The 26,989-nt window shown below is 40.0% G+C and overlaps 3 protein-coding genes across 5 annotated transcripts in view; 2 read left to right on the forward strand and 1 right to left on the reverse strand.

The window, feature by feature from the left end:
• The first annotated feature begins 1,066 nt into the window (after positions 1–1,066).
• Positions 1,067–14,890, forward strand: LOC131131645 (C-Jun-amino-terminal kinase-interacting protein 1-like). The gene is made up of 12 exons (XM_058076521.1): positions 1,067–1,248; positions 4,308–4,383; positions 5,643–6,236; positions 6,655–7,239; positions 8,642–8,887; positions 9,736–9,811; positions 9,895–10,061; positions 10,377–10,480; positions 10,988–11,098; positions 12,130–12,200; positions 12,267–12,365; positions 12,448–14,890. Exons 1-12 carry the CDS (start codon positions 1,177–1,179, stop codon positions 12,518–12,520), a joined length of 2,274 nt encoding a protein of 757 aa, XP_057932504.1. The 5' UTR covers positions 1,067–1,176; the 3' UTR covers positions 12,521–14,890.
• A 1,585-nt stretch (positions 14,891–16,475) lies between these two features.
• On the reverse strand, positions 16,476–24,319 carry cstpp1 (centriolar satellite-associated tubulin polyglutamylase complex regulator 1). The gene is made up of 9 exons (XM_058075102.1): positions 23,998–24,319; positions 23,821–23,923; positions 23,504–23,634; positions 22,933–23,017; positions 22,331–22,416; positions 22,003–22,210; positions 19,990–20,099; positions 19,557–19,620; positions 16,476–18,568 (listed from the first exon to the last, which is right to left on the reverse strand). Exons 1-9 carry the CDS (start codon positions 24,050–24,052, stop codon positions 18,400–18,402), a joined length of 1,011 nt encoding a protein of 336 aa, XP_057931085.1. The 5' UTR covers positions 24,053–24,319; the 3' UTR covers positions 16,476–18,399.
• ckap5 (cytoskeleton associated protein 5) overlaps positions 23,879–26,989 on the forward strand; it is a 32,077-nt gene continuing 28,966 nt past the window's right edge. For 2 of the 3 annotated variants that reach the window (XM_058075099.1, XM_058075100.1), the window contains exons 1-2: positions 23,879–23,900; positions 26,369–26,466. In XM_058075099.1, coding sequence (XP_057931082.1) covers positions 26,410–26,466 — 57 coding nt within the window. In that variant the 5' untranslated portion in view covers positions 23,879–23,900; positions 26,369–26,409. Of the gene's footprint in view, positions 23,901–24,853; positions 24,995–26,368; positions 26,467–26,989 lie in introns of those variants that run through there. The other variant, XM_058075101.1, reaches the window with a different exon arrangement.

Below are 26,989 nucleotides of genomic sequence, written 5' to 3' on the forward strand. Positions count from 1 at the left end.
GTTTAGCATCTTTACAAAATGTACAAAATGCATCACATAATCAGTTCACAGTTCCACATGTCCAAAAGGAGTAGGAAGAAGCAAAGCTTATTAAATCCTACCCCTCCATCTGGTACTTTTACAATCAGTAACTGTTATATTTGTTCACTTCCTGCTTTTCTAATATAGTTTAAGTTTTTTTAATTATTTTTGTCACGTACCAAAGTAGGAGGTGATATGACCATCCAATGCCATAATGGGTACCATAGTAAGTGTCAATATAGTGATATATATAGCACATCATGACTGGTTCAAGACTCTTCATCCTTGTATTTAGCAAACATCAACTGCTTGTATTATTTCTTGAATTGGCTCATCATTGTGCATTGTTTGAGGGTCTTACTCAATCCATTCCATAGTTTGATTCCACATACTGAAATGCTATGGTTTTTTAATGTAGTTAAAAATTTAATTTTGGATATGTGGTCCTCATTGAAAAAATAAAGGACACCCCTGCTGTTAGGGTAGTATTAGATTGTAATTGTGTGACAGTTAGGTGGGGGTCAGAGGGGTAGTCGTGATCATTTAGAGGGCAGGTGAAGCCTGGGATTAGTTTTCTATAAACATCTGCACGGACATCTTTGTAGTTTGGCAGTGATGCTGAGAAACATCCTCATTCTAGTAGCATCTTTTTTTGTGAAGGAACATTTTTTTGTCTTTGTTTCTAAAAGGCATTACGATTTGTTGAATTGGTCAACTATGCTTTCTCCTACAGGATGCAGCATAAGGAGGAGCTGATGACGTCATACCTCGTGATGATTGGTTGGTGATGACTTATCTTTCCTCCTCCCTGCCTTGCCTGCCTTCTTCTAGCTGTCCACCCTCATTCTCTGCCTCCAGTATGTCCTCTCTCCGCTCTGCTCCTGCCATGAAGCTGATGGTGACGATGATGATGTTAAAATGAAACTAACCAATCATCAGCCATGAAGGGCGTGCAAGGGGCGTGTCCATAGTCCTAGCTTGGGGCTGATTCAGGAGTCAGAAAGAGGAGGAGGAGGAGGAGGTGGAGGAGGAAAAAAGAGCGGCAGAGGAGAAGGAACATCTACACAGGCGTAAAAAAAGGAGGAGAGGAGGTGGAGGAGGAGGAGGGAGGGTGGAGGCTGTCACCTCTCCACGGGGGGTTCAATCTGTGTTGTCATGGACAAATATCGACCAAAGAGGCCCACCTCGCTAGCTTTAATGCCACAGCGAGCACAAGCCGGCACCCAGGTAAGGAAGCGGGGATGGGGTCCACCCTGGTGATTTGCATGTTATTGAAGTAAATACAGTGTGTGTGTGTGTGTGTGTGTGAGAAATGGGTGGCTCCTGTGCTTAGAAGGAGGCAGCATTAGCTCTATGAGTGTGTGTGTGTGTGTGTGTGAGAGTAAACCTGCCTTCAGCATGATACAGCAATGTGTGTGTGTCGGGGTCAGATGTATATATACACTATTTACACTTATCCATATAACATAGGCTAACTGTGCTGATATTGTATCACTTCTAAATGTGTTATGTGTTATAATTATGTATTGTTTAGCACATGAGCAGTAGATCTGTTGCAAGGGCTGATAAAGTCACCACCAGTCACAATGGATGGAGGGTTTGATACTGACTGGGCCGTTTTTGTTTTTTTTTACTCAAGAAATGTACACAGTACAATTCATACTACACTACATATGTGCATGAATGTTAAAAAAACATATACCCTTTATGTGGTATTTATTAGTTTTAAATGACGAGTGGTGTCAGACTGGACCAAGGAGGAGTACTGTCCCTTTAAATGAGCTGCATCCTGTTTATGGTGTCAGTTCCGATCAGAGCCAGTCATCTCATATGAGCCCAGCATCCCTTTAGCATCAACCTTTAAATCACATATTAGAAAGTCATTCATTCAAATACTAGAATAGCAATACCAGACAAACTGATTGTTTAATGAATATGTACATAGTATGGGATGGTGGTAGTTTAGTTGAGTCTGTTCGGACTTGACCGGAGACCATAGGGCCTAAAACCTGACACTTTCAATCGACTTTGTGTTGTCAGAGAACACAGAGAGGCTATTATTAGGTCAACAGTTGAAGACGAAAAAGTGTAGGTTACATGCAAGCTTGACATTTTCAACAGCAGATACGGCAATAGATGTATAGATGCGAGAACAATGTTAAAAAGCCACAGCATTTCAGTTTGTGGAATCAAACTATAGAAAAGATTGAGTAAGAAACTAAAAAAAAATGGCATTATTGTGGAAGTAGTCATTATTGATGTGATCTTTGCACAATTTCTGCTACACAGATAATATTGACAAACTGCAGGAACTCTGGAAATCCGATAACAATTGTTACATTTCGTGTCTGCCGCTATCAGATGCTAATTAGTGTGGGAATCACCTTAAATGCTTTCTGTTTTGCTTCTAACACACCGGCTGCAAAGCAAGAAGCGAGTTGATAGTCATGGGGCCAAATTATTCCACTTGAATAAAAAGTTAATTATGTAGAGATATCTAAAAAAAATATTGTGGTGTCCCATCATCATGATTGTTCTCATGGACGTTTTTGAGTGCAAGGTTTTATTTGCAATTTTTTTTTAAATTTTTAAAAAAATTTTGGTGATGTGGCGGTGATTGACCAGAAAATAATAAGTTAATAATAATAATAAGTTTTGAGTGTACCTCAAATTTAAATTTTGATTCATTTGGGAGATTTTTTAAGTCGGCAGAAACAAACAAAACATCAATATGGCTCCCATCTTTTGGAATTAAATTCTTTGCACAAATTAAACCAAGGTCAATGTGTATTTGAATGATTTAAAATGAAAAGTACAAAGAAGAAAAGGAACATCACAATCCTACTCATAGCATAAGCTAGCTTGTATTGATGATTTGAGCGTGTTTACATTAACCGTGTAAACAACTTTTTGCTTCCAATTTATCATTTTGGTGATCCTGGATGATTTGACAATGACATATGCTTCTGCAAAGCTTCTTATATGTGACTGAAAATTCATCATAACAAAGGAAAAAAAGCAGTACATTTGCAGAACAAACTTTCAAAGTCTTTTTAAAGTCCCCATGAAGAATATTGGTTGAAATTTGAAGCTTGTATAACTGCAGACGAAAGCAAAAATTTTCAGCCATTTTAAGCATCTTGTCTCGGATGTCGTCTTTTCGTGGGTTCATATCATTCAAAATCAATATGTTTTTTTGGACTGACATAGAACAACAGTCCCGGGATGTTTAGGTCAGTTGAGGATTGTTAATAAGAGTGTGGTGATGAGATGAAGTTGAAATAGTTGACCTGTGACCTTAGCAACCTCGGGCATCTTATGTCATTCCATATCAATCCTTGTTGATTGCCAACTGTATTTGGCATTGCAGTGACTAAATGAATATGTACGTACCACATCTGTCTTAGGTTTCACTTTGATGCAAGCCCAAACCCATCCATCCATTTTTGTAACGCTTATCCTCACAAGGGTAACAGGCTGTCTTCGGGCGAGAAGCGGGGTACGCCCTGGACTGGTCGCTAGCCAATCACAGGGCACATATGTCTATATAATCAACCATTCACACTCACATTCATACCTATGGACAAGTTGGAGTTGCCAATTAACCTAGCATGTTTTTGGAATGTGGGAGGAAACCGGAGTACCCGGAGAAACAAAGATGGCCGAGGGTGGAATTGAACCCTGGTCTCCTAGCTGTGATGTCTGTGCACTAACCACTCGACCGCCGTGCAGCCTGGAATCAATCATGTCTTTTCTAATATAACAATCAGCACTGTTTCCTTATTCAAGTAAAATACATATTTCAAAGGCATAAAAGTGTTGGCAGACATATTTATCTATATAAGGTCCTTCCTGCATGATCAAGATCTTTGACTGGCTGCTGAGTTCTCTCCGACCTTCCAAATAGCCAGCTGGACTCACCCCAGGACCTGCATTAGCCAGATCACATGCACAAGCACTTATCACTACTGTAATACTGCACTGACTTCTTTGGAGTCTGAGAGCATAAACATGTACTATATGTGCAGGCACTGACTTGTGGCTGTAAATGAATCTACTCGTTATGAGCTGTAGAAGCAGTGAGTGTTGAATGTTGATATACTACATGCAGCTTGTTGAACCCCTGTTGTAAAATGTTTTGAAATTCTGTCAGGAAGGACGTGTACACACATGAACAGTACAGATGATATACATACAAGTCATACTACATTGAACTGTGCTGTGGAATTAATAGTCATTTTATGTTTTTCACTCTCTCACTGCTCCTGTTATGCATCCCCCTTTAGGACACCATCAACAACAACTCTTTAGGTAAGAAAGACAGCTGGAAGGACTCCCGATCTTCATCCCCACACATTACAGGTACAAACTGTGGAAAAAGGTGAAAGGACATTAGACATAAATGTCAAGTGATTTGTAATATGATGCATGTTCAAATGAAATAAAACCATTACCATTACTATTACCAAATATTACAAGAACATCATCTTTCATCACTATTCATAGTAGTGTGTACCTATTACATATCCCTATTTAAAATATGTGTAATATTTTATTAATATGTATTAATATTATTATTCATTCATTCATTTTCTACCGCTTATCCTCACAAGGGTCGCGGGGGTGCTGGAGCCTATCCCAGCTGTCTTCGGGCGGTGTACACCCTGGACTGGTCACCAACCAATCACAGGGCACATATAGACAAACAACCATTCACACTCACATTCATACCTATGGACAATTTGGAGTCGCCAATTAACCTAGCATGTTTTTGGAATGTGGGAGGAAACCGGAGTACCCGGAGAAAACCCACGCATGCACAGGGAGAACATGCAAACTCCACATAGAGATGGCCGAGGGTAGGATCGAACGCAGGTCTCCTAGCTGTGGGGTCTGCCGGCTAACCACTAGGCCACCGTGTAGCCTAGTTGGATGTCTTATTTAGTAAAAAAAAACAAAACTGTCAAATTAAATGACATAGTTTGATGTGGTCTGATGTTTAAAGTGCTCCTGAATAAAGCTGATAATATAACACGTTTACAGATAAAATTAGACAAATAATTCAAGGAAAATGATAAGCATGAAATAGTGTGTGTGTGTTGAATATATGTTCTGGCCCCCTGCATAATTTTGTTAACTCAATGCGGCCCACAAGTCAAAATATTTGCCCACCCCTGCCTTATTATAGTGTATTTCGCCATTTGCTGTGGGCAATGCAAGGGGGCGCCAGCAAAAATTTTGCTTTGTGCAGCAAATCAGGACCGACATTGGACAATTGTGAATGTTAATCTAAACTTAGTTCATTATCAATGCATGACCAATGCTATGTACATCAGATGAGTTCCGCGCATTACCCAAGTAATAGAGTATATATACAGTAATTGCGCATACACCCCTTGCGTTGCTGTAAATATTTTATTATATATTTTAATTGGACAACACGGAATAAATGGCAATTTGAGTCAGTTTAGTTTTATATAACAGTGTAAATCTACTGTCTTCTCATAATAAGTCAACACACAACCATCATTGTCTGCGTTTGTCTCTCTTTTGTTTGGAATCCCTGTTTCCATATCCAGTATATACAACAAATAATGTGAAACTTTCCTTTGTGTTTTAAGGGGATCGAACGCAATCCGATAGTCAACCAAAAGCAGAGGACAAAGTCAGACCTTGTACCCGCCGCCCTGCCCCGAAAGCACCAACCAGCAGTGGGTCCAACAGCAGAGCCAGCTCTCAAGCTGCAGCTGGCGCTACTCATGTCCGTCCACGGGAAAGAGAGCCAACAGGGGCCACGCACACACAGTCATTTAGCACACAGAGCAGCCAACGGAGAGGGGGCGCGGTGGGAGGAGGCAGAGGGAGAGGAGGAGGAGGAGGAGGGAGAGGAGCAGCTGCGATGAGAGAGAGAAGCTTGGGGGACATCAGAGGAAAGGATGGAGTCACATCAGGGAAGGAAGAAAGAAGAGGAGGAAGACTGTGCGATGAATCCAAGGGCAAGGAGAAAGAGCGAACATTAAACCACAGAGCTAAAGAAACAAATCGACTAAAAAGCTCCGGGGCGGATGGAAAGGGGAAACTATGTGCTAAAGGGGAAAACAAAGCAGGGAGGGGGAAACTCAACCACTCCATTTCTAACCAGGTTTACCTGACAGCCATGGTGGTCCCGCGTACGCCTGTAGCACCAAGAAAAGAGGACAAGACCAAGATTCAAGGTAATAAACCATCTTTGGTGCAAGTGTACTTCAGCCACAAGATGTAAACGTTTACATCAGGGGTCTCAAACTCAATTTACCTGGGGGCCACTGGAGCTAGGGTCTGGGCGAGACTGGGCCGCATCAGGTTTTCCAACAAAAAACGCATTTATTAAAAACAGAAAAATGAATAAACTGTGCTTTGGTTCCGATTTTCTACTCTGATAAAACATTCCACTGTTCTCAAATATCTTAATTTTTATTTTTCTACACAAAATAAGACATTTGGCCCGCGGGCCGCGTGTTTGAGACCCCTGGTTTACATGTATTTAATAGTGTAAATCTTTGAGTAGGTATATATATAGTTTTATTGTAAGGTTGTGTTTCTGTTGCAAAAGTTGCACAAAAACTAATACTACTGTTCATGTGTGTTCCCTAGGCCAAAACCATGACAGGAAAAGTTCTTCCCGGTCCAATAGCGAGGGGGGGTCCAACAGAATGTCCATTAGCTCAGACACAGAGGGACCCCCACCAGAACCCCTGCCTCCGCCTCTATCCAACAGAGCTAACCCTGATATCAGAGAAGAAGAAGCAGAAGGAGGTCTATCTTCCACCGGGAAAGCCCATGATAGTCCAGAATCGTTCCTTAAAGGTCCAGAATCATCCCTTAAAGGCGACACTAAATCAGAGACACACTGTACCCAGTCAGAGGTGGAGCCAACGCAAGGAAAGGGTGATAATAACAGTGAGAGCACCAAATCTACCAATCCGAGCAATCCGTCAGCGCCACAGATTATACCAAAGAGTGAAGCGTCTGCATTGTTGAATTATGATTCTGTTAAATACACTTTGGTGGTTGATGAACACGCTCAGTTGGAACTGGTCAGCCTCAAGGACTCCTTGCACAATAAGAGCGGACACAATGAAGATAGTGATACGGAGACGGTTTATCAATCAGCCAATGAGGAGGAAGACCCAGAGTATAAGGAGGAGAGGAAGAAAAAAGAGGAAGCAAAGAAACAAGGTGAGGCATTTTTATTGCAAATTTTCAATGAGGAAGTGGACATTTCCTGATTCTGGAGTATTAATATTCTTTAAGGATCATAAAGCTATGAGTGTGGTGCAGGCATCATGTTATTACTGAACACAAAGTACCATTTATTCTCCACATTATTATTATTATTATTATTTATTATTATACCGGAGCCAGGCAATGACATTTCATTGGCAATTTCACTGCTGTGTTATTGTGCAATGACAATAAAGGAAGTCTATCTATCTATCTATCTATCTATCTATCTATCTATCTATCTATCTATCTATCTATCTATCTATCTATCTATCTATCTATCTATCTATCTATCTATCTATCTATCTATCTATCTATCTATCTATCTATCTATCTATCTATCTATCTATCTATCTATCTATCTATCTATCTATCTATCTATCTATCTATCCATCCATCCATCCATCCATCCATCCATCCATCCATCCATCCATCCATCCATCCCTCCAGCTATCTATCTATCTATCCATCCATCCACCCATCCATCCATCCATCCAGCTATCTATCCATCCATCCATCCCTCCAGCTATCTATCCATCCCTCCATCCATCCCTCCAGCTATCTAACTATCCATCCATCCATCCCTCAATCCCTCCAGCTATCTATCTATCCATCCATCTATCCATCCCTCCATCCATCCCTCCAGCTATCTATCTATCCATCTATCCAGCCATCCCTCCAGCTATCCCTCCAGCTATCTATCTATCCATCCATCCCTCCAGCTATCTATCTATCCATCCATCCATCCATCCATCCATCTATCCATCCATCCATCTATCCAGCTATCTATCCATCCATTCATCCCTCCCTCCATCCACCCATCCATCCATCTATCTATTAATCCGTCCATCCATCCTGTCATTCTGTCATTCATCCATCCATCCATCCATCCATCCATCCATCCATCCATCCATCCATCCATCCATCCAGCTATCTATCTATCTATCTATCTATCCATCCATCCACCCATCCATCCATCCATCCAGCTATCTATCCATCCATCCATCCCTCCAGCTATCTAACTATCCATCCATCCATCCCTCAATCCCTCCAGCTATCTATCTATCCATCCATCTATCCATCCCTCCAGCTATCTATCTATCCATCTATCCAGCCATCCCTCCAGCTATCCCTCCAGCTATCTATCTATCATCCATCCCTCCAGCTATCTATCTATCCATCCATCCATCCATCCATCTATCCATCCATCCATCTATCCAGCTATCTATCCATCCATTCATCCCTCCCTCCATCCACCCATCCATCCATCTATCTATTAATCCGTCCATCCATCCTGTCATTCTGTCATTTATTGGAATTTGTATATCACTTTTTGTTTGTTTTTTTCTTGAGAAAGAATTGAGGAAAGAAGAAGAAATCAGAAGAAAGGAGGAAGAGAAGAAAATGAATGAAGACTTGAAGCGACGGAGGGAAGAGGAGGTGAAGAGGAGACGGGAAGTGGTGGCAAGGGTCTGTAAGCACCCCAAGGCAATACCGGCCAAAACAACAGAAGAAGAGGAATCTAATGGAGGAAAAGCAAGTGCACCCAGAAGCAAGAAGTTTCTTAACCTGTTTTCTACTGACGGCGACTACAGTTCTACTGGTATTTTGTACTTTGATTTGATATTTTTGTGGCATGTTTTGCAAGGTGCAAAACGTACAGTATATCACTGTCACAAAGACAGGAAGTCCCACACACGGCAGACATGCTTGTTCTGGATGCTGCAGAGTGGGCGGAGCTGATCGGCGGAGCTGATCGGCGGATGGGATCGGCGTTAGAAAACAATTATCGTCCGATATCGATACCCTGCTTTTTCACTGATATCGGCTGATACTGATCGGTGGCACCCCTAATTTAGTCTTGGTAATAATGTCAACATTAGGATTAGGAACTAGAAATTCATGATTTATCTTTAAAAACATATCAAATCTAACTTTGAAATTACGATACTAATGATTAGTATTTTACATTCACAGTTTCCAAATGTACAGGTCATCAAAATAGCAATATCATTCATTCATTCATTTCTACCGCTTATCCTCACGAGGGTTGTGGGGGTGCTGGAGCCTATCCCAGCTGTCTTCGGGCGAGAGGCGGGCTACACCCTGGACTGGTTGCCAGCCAATCACAGGGCACATATAGACAAACAACCATTCACACTCACATTCACACCTATGGACAATTTGGAGTCACCAATTAACCTAGCATGTTTTTGGAATGTGGGAGGAAACTGGAGTACCCGGAGAAAACCCACGCATGCACAGGGAGAACATGCAAACTCCACACAGAGATGGCAGAGAGTGGAATTGAACCCTGGTCTCCTAGCTGTGAGGTCTGTGCGCTAACCACTCGTCCGCCGTGCAGCCTGATATAATTCAATAACTCACAATTCAAAACAATTTTATTTTGACGTGGCGGTGCCCATGAATAATTGTTGCATAATGTTTCAGGTGCTGGCTCTTTCAGTATGTTTTCCTGTGTGCTGGATGGAGTGGAGAGACAGCAGAGCCATAGAGCTGTATACAGGTCAATACATTTTAACGAGTTAACAATTTATCCACTGACTAGTGTCAACCAAGACTGAAATGCAGCTCTTTACATGTGTTTAGGTTTGTTCCCCGCCATGCTGATGAGTTATACCTGGAGACAGATGACCCAGTCTTAATTGTCAAACAGTCCGAGGACCTGTGGTGTCAGGGTTACAACATGAGGACTGGGGCTACTGGAATCTTCCCTGCTTTCTATGCCGTCAGGGTGTCCAAAAATACCAACAAAGGTAAAAAAAATCTGATTGAAAGGATGTATACTGTATATTTGATGTCAGTTTTTGAGAACTTTTAATTGGACATTGGTGCCATCAGCAGTACAGCAAGGTCATACAAAGTTAGAATGTTTAGTTTGGAGTTTATGGTGCTCTTGAGAATATGGCTGCACAATGCTAAATATGCATATGAGATTCATTCATTCATTTTCTACCGCTTTTTCCTCACGAGGTTCATTGAACTAAATTATCCATATGTCAACATGACTGTATCTCTCTTAGGTAGTAATAACAGAAGACCTAGCATTTATTTCCTTGTCTCTCTTACAGGGCAAAAGGATGGTTGGATCGAACAGTTCCTGGTACGATTCCTGGGTTCTGTTCAAGTCCCCAGTCACAAAGGCAACGATGTTCTGTGTGCCGCCATGAGGAAGGTAAACAAACATTTGTTGTAAACAAACAACATCATCTGACAAACTAATAAACTTGTTTATCACGGTTAATTGGTTCCAGACCTGACTGCGGTAAAGTAGCATTCAATATTAATAAACACAATATTTTCATAGTTAGAGCATAGATAATTTGTTTTGACTTTCTGAATATGAGTTTTAACATTATTGGAGCCATGTAGATATTAAATAACACCCCTATAGTCACATGTACACCCGTATTATTCTGTTTACACCACATTGAGCAGGCTACGGGATCACTGCAGGGACATAAAAGACGGCCGCTGCAAGAATAGCGAGCTACTAGCTAAGTAGTTAGCCTTTCCAGTTTACTTATGATAAAGTTAAGTATTTAAACGGAGTGGGGAAGTAGTGCAAAGCAAGAAATCAACAACTGAAGAGAATAATCTGATGATTTGAGTAGAAAGTGTTAATCTAGCAATTTTGACAATGAAATAACAATGATTTAACAATGAACTCACGTGTCAACAGGTTGCATATAATAGGCGGTTAGCGGGGCAGCCTCCCTCGCCCTGTTTGCTTGAGGTCAGTGTGAGGGGTGTGAAGATCAGTGTGCAGGACCAGTGTCACTCTGCTCACAGGGTAAGTGTAAAACTACATCTACATATACACACACACTCGCAGTATATATCTGCATATTACTCTCTGCATAGTACTGTGTTCATTTTTGCCTTAACATTGCAATTTGTAACTCCCTCGGATGTGCAACTATCAGACAGCAACTAGTTCTTGTGTTTTACAGAGGGATTTATTGCAAAACCAACGTGAGAACTAAAGGGTGTTCAAACAGATACAAAATAAAAAAAATACTCTTCACATAATACACAAATATACAATAACATTATGTCTACAAATTCGTGTTCATTAACTCTTTTTCTTTACAATCATGCAAATAAACTTGCCGCATTACATACATTTCCCTCAACCAAATACCATCACATAATAATAATAATACATTTTATTTGTATAGCGCTTTACAGAAGAATGGAGTTGAATAAAAGCAAGTAAACAGAGCAAAAGATACATTAAAATACAACATTCATTCGTTAATACACAGTTAAAACATGAGAAAAGCAGTCAGATATAAAAAAGTTTAGACATTAAAAACAGATTTAAAGAAGTGTTTTTTTTGTTGTGCAGTCACATGTGCGACACACTCATGATTAACATTAGCTGGTACAGCAAACTGTAAACTAAGACACTAAGAGACTGAAACGAAAATAATACATATAACTATAATATATAACTAGAAATATATAACTATAAATAACACATATACTGTACCTTAATGGCTGCACAGATAGCTTAGGAGGGAATTATAGAGATTATCTTTAACCTTTAGCACCTGTTAGCCTTTGAGCTCTAAATAGCGTGGCAAACAACGGATCTTATTTTGGGTGTAACGACTAAACGTGCACGTATGGAAACAACGATTTTACGGAAAATTATTCCGCCTCATTAACTTATATGCATCTAGGTAGGAACTTAGACTGGTAGCATACACTGACTGAGAGGCAGTTACACAATATAAACTCCAACTTCCTGTGACCCTGAATAGGATATGAGGTAGAAAAATAGGTGGCTTTATAATAAGATTCTTCTTTCTCTGTCAGGGAGAACAGTGTTTCCATTTCTTCCATTTGAAGAACATCTCGTTCTGTGGCTGCCATCCAAAACACAGCAAGTGAGTTAAACAACTGATGTCCTACACAAATACTTATTCTCACAGTGACATTTCATTGCGTTGCAGGTATTTTGGTTTCATCACCAAACATCCCGAGCAACACCGCTTTGCCTGCCATGTCATGATGGCAGAAACAAGTTTACACCCTCTGGCCAAGTCAGTAGGGTAAGGTTTCTTCTATTCTGTTCTGACTTTCACAGCTCTTATATGTGAATGACATACCCCAACTCTTGGACTCTTCTAACAGGAAGGCCTTCCAACAGTATTACAAGGAACACATTGGCTACTCTTGTCCTACTGAAGACATCTTCATTGAATAGCTCAGCTTTTCCAGTGTAGTGACAAAATGTCCTAAATATTGGTGATGTGCATGTCTGAAACATCCTTTTGTGTAGCTTTATCATCCAGGTCACTTTAATCCACAAAGGCTGATTCAAAGGCAAATTGACTGTCTTTGTCATGAAAGAAAATAGGTAGTGGACAAGAAAAACAGAGATAACACTAGCCACGTATACATGGACCCAAGTATTCCAATTCCATTTGGGTTATTTGCTCAAACGGAAAGAATCTAACCTTTGTATACGCCTCATTCCGAAAAAAAAGTGCCAATCCGAATGAATATATTATCGGATTCACTGGGGTGGAATATTCCTTTCCCCAATCCGATTGAGGTATCTTGTACCCGCTCAATCGGAAAGTTGTCAGACAGCGTTCTTCTTCGTGGTGTTTTTCTTCTTCTGTTGTTTATTGGCGGTTGGCAAGCAGCTTTCGTGTGCATTAACGCCATCTGTGGAACAGAATCTAAACCCTTCTATACGCCATTCACAAGTCCAGTTTTATTAAAAAAGAAAATACATCTATATAAAACATGTGCCGAGCTTAATTATAAAATATTAGCAAGATTGAACTTTATCTTTTCCTGTTCCTGGGTGCGTTCTTTCAGCGAATGCTGAGATATGACGTAACACGCAGCTCGAGACGTTCTTCGATTTAAAAAAATGAAGGCGAGCAATCGGCACTGGACTGCTAGGGAAAGTTTGTTTTTGATTCAAACTAAATTTCAAGACTGGATGAACGAAAAACTGGCAATACGGAGTTATTCCAACAAATGAAAGAAAAACTCGAGGAAGTCGGTATCACGTGATGTTGGTGTTTACAATTTACTGCGCATGCCCCATTGACTATTCTGGTTGATTATAGCGGTGCATGTAGACACGCCATTGGAATATTCCTTTCCATGTATACCATTGCTTTCGGAAAGGTCATTCGGAAAGATTCCAATCGGAAAGAGAAAAACTCCTCATGTAAACGTGCCTAATGTTTTGTTTCCGAACTTAGCCAGTGTGTCACAGATCTGCAAGCACAGTAACTAACTGCTCTACCATAGAAAAACGATTGCAAAGAACTCAGGAATGATGTAAATATCAATAAACCGCTGAGGAAGCATATGGACAAAATAGTAGCAGTTATTATAGACATACATTACATTTAATGAGCAGCAACATTAATTAATGTTGGAATTTTTTTTCCTGGTCACGTCACTGGGTAGAGTTCATCCCTTAGTGATGGGTGGTGGATTCATACCACCATCAATTCAACCGATACCAAAGTTTCTGATACTGGCATCGATTCTTATAGTATAACTCAATATAATACGGCTACAGTCTTAATTATACACAGGTACCAAAAACCGAAACAAGGTAATTTTCCCTAAAGGAAATCATGTAAATCCGATGAATCCTTATAACCAACATCTCAAACAAACCAGACTCTCATGATTTTGGATTGAAAGGTCTTCAACTCCTAAGAAGTCCAATTGGCTTTGAGTCAACCTTTATGTGGATGGAGTCATCTACTGTCCAATTTCTCCCATAGAAATGTCTTGATTGTTGATTGTGACCACATGTCAACATATAGCACAACTGCCCTGGAACATGCATATCTAATACAAATGTATTTTCTTACACCTGTAAAGGTCAGAGGAATACAAAAATCATGTTTCTGAATATCAACACACAGAACCTTTGATTAACTCACCAATTGACCGTATAGAACCGGGGTGGGCAAACTTTTGACTCGCAGGTCACATGACATAATTGCTCACGGTGCATCTGCAGCAAATTATTCATTCATTCATTCATTCATTTTCTACCGCTTATCCTCACGAGGATCGCAGGGGTGCTGGAGCCTATCCCAGCTGTCTTCGGGCAAGAGGCGGGGTATACCCTGGACTGGTCGCCAGCCAATCACAGGACAAACAACCATTCCACAGCAAATGAACACATAACAAATCAACTACTACTACTACGGGTGATAAACAAAACTGTTATTTCCAAATACCCGCAAGGCATGCTGGGTAGTCCAGCTGCAACAACAACATAAACTATGACTTTTAACTATTAACTCCTCCTTTTTTTACTTCTCTGACAACCTCCTCCACATATTTTCTATCTGTTATATCTGTATCTGTGGTGTGGATGGCTTTTGGCCTCACAACTAGGAGACCCGGGTTCAATTCCACCCTCGGCCATCTCTGTGTGGAGTTTGCATGTTCTCCCTGTGCATGCGTGGGTTTTCTCCGGGTACTCCGGTTTCCTCCCACATTCCAAAAACATGCTAGGTTAATTGGCGACTCCAAATTGTCCATACTAGGTATGAATGTGAGTGTGAATGGTTGTTTGTCTATGTGCCCTGTGATTGGCTGGCGACCAGTCCAGGGTGTACCCCGCCTCTTGTCCGAAGACAGCTGGGATAGGCTCCAGCACCCCTGTGACCCTTGTGAGGATAAGCGGAAGAAAATGAATGAATTTTGAAATGCTTCATTGGTGGTCCTCATGTGTCCACAGTTTGCCCACCCCCGGTATGGACTCATTTATAAAAAAAAATACTTTTAACTGTCCTGTGCTGTATGTTCCTTTACTTCCCTATGTAATATCATAAGCTCCAATTTGCCATTTGTGCAATAGTTATACACTTCATCTTTGCATCATCTAAAAGGTAAGTGAGAAACACAATCAATGAAATACATGAGAACAAAGATATAAAATGTGCAGAGCAGCAGAACAAGACATAATGGAGTTGAGATGAGACGCTTTCGATATGAGCACATTGTCCCTTTAATGCATAGGGATGAGTGAGTGAATGTAAAACTAGCACACCCCCCTGTAAGAACGTAGGAATGGATGATTCTTTAAGGAACTGTTCTTTATGGACTAAAATGGTATTTGCCGGAATATTTTATTCAAATCAAACAATATGAGATGACCTTTGCAGTAGTTTTAAATTTGATTAATAAGGGCATGGAGTTTTAAGTTGCATTTTCGTGGGTTTTCAGAAGCTTGCATGACGTCTCGTAGCTCTTCTGCTATTAAATTGTCATCGCCTCTTTTCCCTGTTGTTTAAAGCAGTAATTTAATTCATAACGTTTCTTTGCTCATATGAGAACGGTGTACATCTCTTTATCAAAAAAACTCCAAGACAATCGACTGTCGTCTAACTTATTTCTAAGTCGTGCTCCTTGCGTGTCGATTTTTCCTTAGATTTTGTGCAATGACAAGGCCCCAGGGGACTCGGTGCAATCTAATGTAATGTTGAACACTGCAACCTGTCTGCGTCATCCTTAGCACACACTTTATTTCGTTGGTGCCTGCTCATATCTGATTATGCCAGCGTTACCTCATGAAGCACTCACTGTATTTAAACCCATAAGAACCCATGTTACCAACACTTTAAATCAGGGGTCTGAAACTCAATTTACCTGGGGGCCACTGGAGCTAGGGTCTGGGCAAGGCTGGGCCGCATCAGGTTTCCCCCCCCCCCCCCAAAAAAAAAACGCATTTATTAAAAACAGAAAAATATACAAACTTTTTCAGTGCTTTGGTTCCGATTTTCTACAATAAAAGCTCTGATAAAACATTCCACTGTTCTCAAATATCTTAATTTTTATTTTTCTGCACAAAGTAAGATGAAAAATAAATAAACAAATCAAGAATAAAGAAAATCAATCAATCAGTAATAAATAAATATAATAATAATAATGATAAAAACTTAAGAAACCACATATAGTTGGTGGGTAGACAAATTATTTTTTTCAGATTAAAATTATTAGAGCCCTGTAGACATGACAAAACACGACTATAGTCACATTTATACTCTTTCTATTTACAACATATTGCGCAACTGCAGGGTCTTGAGACACATGCTAACTCGCAAACTAGAGAGCTAGCGACCTAAACGGTAGCCTTCAAGTTATTTCCTTTAAACTTAAATAGCCAAAAACTCACCACTTCCACACGGATAGGGAGGATAACTATTAAAAGTTATTTAACCTTTAACATGAACATTAATCAAACGTAATAATTTTTTCTGGGTACATGATACCATACAGCATCCATATCAAACTTGCGCGGGCCGCACTAACATTAAACTTTCATATCAAGGCGGGGGCCTCAAACTAGTGTCCTGCGGGCCACATTTGGCCCGCGGGCCGCGTGTTTGAGACCCCTGCTTTAAATGTACTAAAATCATCCCTACACCGTACAGCTTTGGTCTTTACCTGTTAAGTCATGAAGACCCAAAGTAAAGTACAGTGGTAGCTCAGTTTTTTTTTAAAACTGAGGTCATTTTTTTTCCATAGGAAATAATGTAATATGTTCCAGATACCCAAAAAATATGAACAAAAAAATATTTTTTTAGAGAATGTCACACCCCTCGTTATTTTATAAGCAGAAACAAGTCTGGGTTCTTGTGGGTTAATGTTGAAATATTTACTTGACTAGAATACAAATTCATATTAATGTATGAAAAATCACATTCGCTAGATTTAAACTTGGATATTTGTATTTTTGGCCCCATGGTGAGACATGGCTCAGATGGTAGAGTAATTACCTACCCACCTAGAGGTTGCTGGTGCGATCCTCTGTCCTCACATAGGACATCGCAAGATAAACCCTCAGTTGCTCCTGATGCTGCGTCATGAGTATTGAAGGTAAAAACAGCTAATATTCCCAAGGTAAAGAAGTATTTATCATCAGTTTTAAGCATGTAATACACACTGTGTTATACAAAATAGTGCCTACTTATTTATTTTTTTGTATAATTATTTCTGATGTCTCTATGTTGTTCTTGCAGCTTGATTACTTTGTACATTTAAGATGACTGACATGAATATTTATTTCAGTTAATAATAGCAAAAATTCAAAGCTTTCCATGCCAGTGATTCCAGATTGGTTGTGTGGCTTTTTAATTTCACCCCTTGTAATTTCAACATCTTAGGGATATAATGTACATAATTAATAAACATCATGTATACAGGCTGTATGTATGTATAGAAGCTATTATTCTATATAGGTTTGACCAAAATATGGAGGAACCACTGCATGATATAGATGTTGATTATGCACAGATTGGTGTTGATGATGGCTATTCTTGTCAATAAATCACATTTACAACAGCATATGGTTACATTATTTATTTCTCTTATTGTCAGTTAACTGTCAGAAGAACCAATTTCTAAGCAAATATTAGAAATATGTATAAGTGATGATCTATATTCACGTCATGTTTTTCTATGGGTGCAGCCACTTTTGGTGAAATGGTACTGAAATAACATTTTTTTACACAAATTCATAATTTTCCAAATATTTCTACTCCCTTTTTGTTCTCTTCTCATATTATGAATTTGTAACAATGTAATAATAACGGTTTCCTTAACTTTTTTCTTTACCATTTCATCTTCATGCGACTAAAATTATATTTTTCCTCATAATACTGTGAAATTCTGACTTTTTTGTCTAATATTTGTACTTAATTCTTGTGAAATTACCACTGATTGAGTTTTCCTGTTAAGTTAATTTTCATAATGTGCAGCAGGCCACACCCCATTTTTTGTTCAATACCTGAAAATGAATAAATATATGCAGTAAACAGTTCAGTGTATAGCTAATGGACATGTGCATGACAGCATTAAGATTCACAGTGTTTAATATGTTTTCTAGTATTAAATAATATTAATACATTTGTTCAGTCAAGTCGAACAGCTAATACTTCTCTTGATCTGCCACCGTTCTAACCTAATTGAAACTAAAGTGTGAGTTTACACAGGCAAGAACATTTATAGTATGTAAAAAAAAAAATGTCCACCATGGAAGGTGTGATGTGTCACAGGTAGTTCAAAGGTCACAATTCAAGTGTTCAAGACTCAGTTCTCGGAGGAATCCGTCTCCTCGGTGGAGCCATCACTCTCCACCTCCATCTTCCTCCTGTGGTGGATGCTTCTCCTGGGGGATGCTTTCCTCTGCACCTCTTTCAGCATCCCCACCGCACTGCCGCTACTGTTGCTGCTGGGACTGACGGAGATCTGAGCAATGCTGGTGAGACGTTTGGAGCAAGTTAGGGAAAAAAAGAGGCAATGGCAGAGAAATGTGATAGCTGTGTTGTACACAGTGGGATTAATCGCTTTAATTCCCTGCGGATTTTGTGGCATTCCCCTTACGAAAACATGCACTGTAGTGTTCATCTTTATCTGAGACAGAGAGACAGAAGCAATTTGCAAGCCCCGCATGAGCAAACGTAGGTCTAGAATTTGTGTTTTCTGGTACGGGATCAAATACATATTTTGCTCATTCATTCCTTCATTCATTTTCTACCGCTTTTCCTCACGAGGGTCGCAGGGGATGCTGGAGCCTATCCCAGCTGTCTTCGGGCGAGAGGCGGGGTACACCCTGGACTGGTCGCCAGCCAATCACAGGGCACATATAGACAAACAACCATTCACACTCACATTCATACCTATGGACAATTTGGAGTCGCCAATTAACCTAGCATGTTTTTGGAATGTGGGAGGAAACCGGAGTACCCGGAGAAAACCCACGCATGCACGGAGAGAACATGCAAACTCCACACAGAGATGGCCGAGGGGGGAATGGGCGGTGAGTGTTTAGCGCGCAAACCTCACAGCTAGGAGACCAGGGTTTAATTCCACCCTCGGCCATCTCTGTGTGGAGTTTGCATGTTCTCACCGTGCATGCGTGGGTTTTCCGGTTTCCTCCCACATTCCAAAAACATGCTAGGTTAATTGGCGACTCCAAATTGTCCATAGGTATGAATGTGAGTGTGAATGGTTGTTTGTCTATATTTGCCCTGTGTTTGGCTGGCGACCAGTCCAGGGTGTACCCCGCCTCTCGCCTGAAGACAGCTGGGATAGGCTCCAGCACCCCCGCGACCCTCGTGAGGATAAACGGTAGAAAATGAATGAATGTTTATGGAGTGTAAATATTCTGTCTCTGTCTATTAAAATAAACCCACCATAAATTCATCAATCAGCAGGGAATCAAAATAATTATATGTATTTCTCACAGTTTGTCCAGTTCTTGGTCCATCTCTGGGTCATTCAGGACCTCCGTCTTACTCGGTAATGCTCCTACAGCCAACATGCAAAAACAAACGATTTAGGTTGTTTCAATGTAATATGGCTAAATGTATAACTCATCAAGGATATAAATGTCACACAATTCAAATTTTAACCGTTCATTTTCCAAATTGTACATTGTAAAATACTTCCAGCTTCAAAATATTTGTAAAAACAAGAATTGGGTGTACATGTGGCACAGATCCTACCCAAAGTGGAGGAGTTTAAGATGAATGAGGGCCTATGTACATACAGTGTATAAGTAAGACTGTATGTGCTGTGTACATTTGATAAAATCCTAAATAAATTCAAACCTGTACACCCATTTCTTATTATTGAACATTGAGTATATTAATAATTTGATGTGTATGCCGCCCTTACCAATGCTTTGGTTTATGATGTCATGTTTAGCCAGGCTCCTTAGTAAGCTGTACCACGACATCTTGTCAGTTTCTTCCATTGCTTCTTTTAAACACGACCTGGGAGGAAGACTGCATGGGGTGCTTGGGGTCAATGTTTTGTTGGAAGTTGAGGTTGTGAGTACTTATAATAAATGCTGTGGCCATTTTGGCCTGTTTTTTATGCTTCTTTTTTAATGTTTCTCATAATCTTGAAGTTATTAATTTCCTTTTTGCAGACTGTATGGAGACTTTCTTATCACATGCATTGCTCTCATCATCCCAAAAGCCAAAAATTACCTTTAAAAGTGGTTGTCCTACTGCAATTTTAAATGGGACCTATTTTCTACCCTTTGTATTGACTTGTAGACTCCTATAGAGCAGCTACACATAATAACCCGTGCAGAAAGCTTTCTAGAGCTTCCAGATTCTGCACCTGTTTGTGCAGTGTTTCCATAGATTTCCTGCTTCCGACCCAGTGGCGACACTCCCAAGCACTCCTTAGGACTTCTGGATACGCAGGTCTGTGTTTACTGAGTGCTGGCAATCTGCAGCCCATATAAGGAAGTCCAGATCGCATTCACATCACAAAACTCAGTGTGAGCAAAAAAATTCTCTAAAACCGACCATTCAGAGCCATCCCAAACTTCTTTCAGGACTCAAATTCCAAATGCGCAAACCTCATTATCTGAAACTTTGGCATTGTTTGACAAAATAATACAATAACCTAACAACTTTTATAGGTCAGAAAATTGGAAAAAGGTTCTCTTTAATAGTCATCTTGGTAGATGACTTCAGGAGCATCTTGGTTCTTGGTCACCTCTCGAAGATCTTTTGGTATGTTTGTTCAGTTTGATGGACTGATGGACTGCATTAACAACTGTAAAAGTGATTTGTAGCGTCGCCATAATCCAGTCAAGGCTCTATAGTCAGCACTTTTGACATATATTTATGCTCTGCTATAACTTGCCAACTGTGTATGTAAAGAACTGTAATCACACAAAGATATACTACAGTCAGGGAGTTCAAACATCTAAAAAATTAATACTTTTAAGGATTTCAGCACATCTTCAAAATTAGTTGCTAGTGGTGTCCCAAATCGATATTGATATCAAATACTGGGCTGACATCAGCAAAAATGGATTTTAAAAAAGTATCGGGATACATCGGCCTACATCTAAAATCTACAATATTGACAGTTGATTCCAGACTATGCCCTAAGCAGGTCTCTCCAGAATAATAATCCCACATAATTACAACACTGGGCGGCACGGCGGTATAGTGGTTAGCGTGCAGACCTCACAGCTAGGAGACCAGGGTTCAATTCCACTCTCGGCCATCTCTGTGTGGAGTTTGCATGTTCTCCCCGTGCATGTGTGGGTTTTTTTCTCCGGGTACTCCGGTTTCCTCCCACATTCCAAAAACATGCTAGGCTAATTGTCGACTCCAAATTGTCCATAGGTATGAATGTGAGTGTGAATGGTTGTTTGTCTATATGTGCCCTGTGATTGGCTGGCGACCAGTCCAGGGTGTACCCCGCCTCTCGCCCGAAGACAGCTGAGATAGGCTCCAGCACCCCCGCGACCCTCGTGAGGAAAAAGCGGAAGAAAATGCGTGTTAAGCAAGAAGTAGGAGTAATATTGGCTGTGTGTATTTTTCGTTAAAGTCTGATGGCACAGAACCAGAGAAGTTTAATACGACCATCATCACGCACTTGAAGGAGCGTTACACGGGAAACTCACATTGGGACAACAAGGAAAGATGACCAGCCCCTGTCCATGCTGAGTAAGTAATAAATGCTTAACTGAGCACCTCAAACCTCCCTAAATTATGCCAGGCTGCTACTACATTGTGTAAAAATATATACCCCAAAGAAGTAAAGGTCAGTTTTTCTCATACCAACTGTTGCTGATTATTGCTCTCTGAGTACTACGACTTCATCTGACATTTTCTAACATTCCACAATACAAAATAAATGATGAAAGTTGACTCGTACCTGTGTTTGAAGCGGTCAAAGAGGGCATCGATGCACCCAGCCAGAGTAGAAACCTCCATCTCAAAATCTCTTTTTTCCTCCTTGTTATTCTCCTCTATAACCAAGCAGGGATGCTGTTCCACAGAAGCGGATGTGGGAACAATGACAGTGTTTGGACTCTTTCCAGCTAACAGGTCTTGGTAAATCAGCAGCACACTCTCAAGGAATTCTACAAACAAAATTGGAAATTTGTGTTTATGTGATAAACACAAATTAGACGTGAAAAGTAGACGTGATGACACAAAGTGCCTTATTACTCCTATTAAACCAAGACAACATGAAACAGTACCTTGGTAGTAAAACTGTAGTTGGAAGGCGTAAAGGAAGTCTGAGAAAGACATCAAGGAGTCTACGCTCTCATCCATCAAAACAATTCTATCGGGAGAGAAGAGAGTAGTTTAAAAAGATATCCAGACGAGCAGCTAAATCTACACTGTATTAATATTTATACTGAATGTATTTTGAGTCAAGGATACAGTCGTTAGTTACATACAACCTGCTGAGTAGTTATTTACCAATGCGGTTGACCCTACTACACCATTTTCAGTTTTCTCGCCGCCCACCCCCGATTTGAAATAAAGAAAATCATAATATTGATTAATTTATCTGTACTGTAAAGACTAAACTCGAAACTGAAACCAGGAACATGCAACTAAATGGAGAGCAGTGAACCACACAAGCACATTCAAGAGTAAAACTGCATGTTGACTATGATAAATTTATACACGCGGGCAGGTCTGCACACTGAAAGTACTCCATGCCGACGCTCCCAACGGCAATCCGAACCCTCAATCCCCTGACTGTGACATACAAACCACTACTCCACCGTGCGGTATCAAAGCAATGTTAAACAATACAAAATAATAATCTAAGGGAAAGATGATGACTCACTTGGAAGCGCTCTTTGCTATGTCCAATGGGAAGTCTGGACATAGTAACTGAAGTAGGGAGCTATACTCCAATACAGACAGCATATCTGTATATCAAACAACAAAGTCATTTTAAAGGAAAACACACAAGGAGTACAAAGCAACTAAGCTGTGGCCGTTTGCAAGAGGGCTGTTACGGTATGTTCAGTAGCTTCTTTTAAAAAACTAATTCCTTATTACTGTTTTAATCCTTAACTACCTTTGGTGACACTTAAACACAGGAAGTGAACAAACTTTAAATGACAGAATATTGTAAAGGTGAACATGTAAGCATTATCAGTAATAGATATGGAGAAGGGGTAGAATTAAATCAACATTGTTACTTCCTATTCATTTTCAAACATGCAGAATTGTGCAAATTTAACAGCCGAATGTTCCGCTATGTAGGTCGTGAAGCATGTCTGAAACAAATACACCAAACCACAAAAAAATACAATAATCTGCCACACCTAAATGCAAACATTTGCAAGAAACGGTGCAACTGACAACACTTCCAGGGCCATAAAGAGGACATAAAACATAAAATGGCTCACCTCCACTCTTGCCAATCTGTCTGTAACATCTCCAGAAGACTTTGATGAATGAGGCTCTGTTATGAGGAGTGGCCCTGATGTAGTTAAACTCCCTAAAGAGGATGTGGTTACTATTCTTCACGCTGCTGAAACTGCAGATACACAGACATTAGACAAATGTTAACTTTAAAGCACAGTACATACAATATATCTGAATTATGTATAGATGTACCACACATATTACACATTGAAGTGATAATAGTATTAATTATATAACAATATTCTAGAACTACTTTGTATCATTCTTGGTAAATAATACAACATGGAATGTGACATACTATTCAGCGAAGTAGCGTATCACACCAAAATTACTGTATTCTTCTTTATGTTCCAGCAGCTGGGCTAAAGCATCACTCAGGTAAAACAGCACATTACTCTCCGCTGTGAATGACACAATAAGATATTTCAGTGAATTGTGTTAAAAGACCTGCAGGGGTAAAGATAACACAACCTACCGAGGTACTCGTCAACCGTGACAGCTGGGTTAAAACGGTTCATTTCTGACGTCATATAGGGATAAAACCTCTCGAAATGAATACAGTAATAAAAGCAATATCATGTACTCGCTATCGAGACATAGTAAATATTCGTTGTGATTTGAGAGCTATAATATTCCGCCTTGCCCTGATATGGCGGTTTCTAGGACAAACCGGATGTTGTGAGTCACATATTTCATTATCGTTAAGCAACACAACTGAACAATGGTTCCTGTCGTTCACGGTGACGTCATGTGAAAATATTTATTTCCGGATAATTATCTTAACTATTCAATCTGATATATTATAATAACATGGTGGAAAAAAACAAATATGATGTAAAAAATTTCACAAAATGAACTACTGTTCTGTCCTGACTCCAAAACACCCAGAGATTATTACACTTTAGGGCAGGGTTTAATTTTAAAATTCGACCAATCAGTGCGAATGTCACGACGTACGACGATTACAATGCTCGTATCAGCATATCTGAATAACTATAATTATACCCAGAAGCGAGGCGTATATAAAGGTGGTTGGTTGATGCCGTAAAATATCGTCGTTTAATATAAATATAAACATGTAAAAATAAACCCCTCTTTCAGACCCTCCCTCTTTCTCCGCCCTCGGCGACAATTCAAATTCATGAAACAAGTCAGACATCCACAACAGGTGATAGGACCGGAAGTGATGTTTTTTTAGTCCCATAAAACAGTAGATATTTCTTTCAAAAATGCGAATTACATTCAACTATAACATATTAATGTATGAATAGAATATGTGAACTGTACACAACTGAATTGACTTAATCAACAGATATTTTAGCTTCCACTTTTATTGTGTACCGGAAATTGTATCCTGGTAGTACTGTTGACTATTGTATATAATTTGATCTCGGTCCTCCTTGGTGATTGCATTTTCACCTGCGTCTCATCGGACAGCTTGCATCGTATTGTCTTTTAAGTGCCCAAAACAGGTATTCTATCCATCTAAACTTATTGTCTCGTCTCGATTAAAATGCATATTCAAGCTATACTGGTCATGCTAGGTTGCTGTGTATCAGTAGATGACGATGTGCATTGCGTTGGTTGGCCTATTTGGGTTGGCGCCGACGGTTAGCTCACATAACGGCTAAAGGCGGCTACTGTCCTCCGTCAAACAATCAGCGTTAACCAAGGAACTAGCTTAATGACACGCTGCTTCACGCATGTTTGACATTCACTCTGTATTGTCATTTAAATGTATATAGTGCTTGCTTTGATCTACGGAAGTGTCTGCCACGCAAATTAGCGCTGGGCGCTAATGTAGCATGTCACTGCTACTAAATGTATGACGTTTCCCCCGCCTTTTATCAAACCATCTTCACTAAATTTTACAATACCCCCATGTAAGATATTGGGTCTTTTTAGCTGCCTCGTAATGTACAAAAGTCATTTAACAATCTGTGATATTGATGCTTTTTTCCAGACATATGAGACTGTATTGGGAAATTGATATAAATGTCTGCATTGGCCTGCTTTTTAAAATACTAATTTAATACTTGCGTGTGGAAGCAACTATAACTTTACTTGAGCTTTGCAGTTTGTTTAGGATGTGTTCAATGTCGGTCAGGTTAAAACAAACTCTAATCAGTTTGCTTTGTTAGTGTGGTTATTTTGGTCAAGTGTGAACCCAGCCCACTAAACCCTGGAGGACCAAACAAGCACACTGAGACCACCTGAGGATGTTCTCACATTTGAAGTCTAGAACTAAATTTGAAAAAGATACTTGGCGGTCACATTTCTGACAAAAATACAAGATTGAACGCTAGCAAAACACTGTTTTTATTTTTTACTTTTTTTGGTTCGTTCAAAGTTCCAATGTGTGGTTGTCTTGATATGTTTGTAAATACACAGTACTTGATGGAAAATGCCCTGATGTGTGGATGTTGAAAGTGGCGTGGGAACTTTCTCAGCCATGGGAATGATGTACATTTTGGGACACTTCAGTAGTGTACCTTTTGAATCTGTGGCGGCCAGCTACAGGGTGATCAAGCCTGATTTCCACACCCAATCACAAGTAAAGTAGACCCGAGAAGTGAATAGAATACTTGCAGTATTTTGGTCCTTTTACTCAGTACCAGGCGTTTTTTCCGGAGTGCATTGGTTTTCACATAGCAACAACAGACTAGGATTGGGTGATATTTATGCATTCTAAAGTGTAAAAAGGAAGGTTTTGATGGCTTAAGTCTTGAATGAAACTGACTCACCTGTTTACCACCTTTTGACTAAAAAATATGTTTAGTTTTTTCATATTAACCTGTCTCTACTTGACATAACATAAATGTTGATTGTTCTGTTTTGTTTTCCAGTTGAGTACCTTTTGAGGAAGCCTGTCCCCCAAGTGGCTATCATGGGGGACGATAGTGAGTGGATGAAGCTTCCCATCGACCAAAAATGTGAACATAAGGTACATTCATTCATCTATTTTCTATGCCGCTTATCTTCATTCGGGTTGCAGGGTTATGCTGGACCCTATTCCAGCTGACTTCTAGCGAGAGGCGGGGTACACTCTGGACCGATCGCCATCCAATCGCATGGCACATCATTTATACCTGGTCGCCAGCCAATCACAGGGCACATATAGGCAAACAACCATTCACACTCGCATTCATACCTATGGACAATTTGGAGTCGCTAATTACAATTTTTAATTCAATTTAATTAATTTTTTAGTCTTATTGATGACATCACCATCACTGTAATAAAACAAACGGCATAATAACACCATGGATAAGTCAGTGAGCTTTTTGGGGAAGTACTTATGTGCTGGGAATGTGTATATGTATGTGTACAGGCATCTCTGTACAGTGTGCATTTTCGCATAAGTGTGTGCATACTGTATGTGTGAATGTAATTGTCATTGAGAATGTAAGTCCCGCCCCACATAGCCAAGTCGAGTCCCCCTAACCAGAGAACCACCGGCTTCACTG

The sequence above is a fragment of the Doryrhamphus excisus genome, chromosome 6, assembly GCF_030265055.1.
Source record: "Doryrhamphus excisus isolate RoL2022-K1 chromosome 6, RoL_Dexc_1.0, whole genome shotgun sequence".
In the NCBI taxonomy this organism is placed as follows: Eukaryota; Metazoa; Chordata; class Actinopteri; order Syngnathiformes; family Syngnathidae; genus Doryrhamphus; species Doryrhamphus excisus.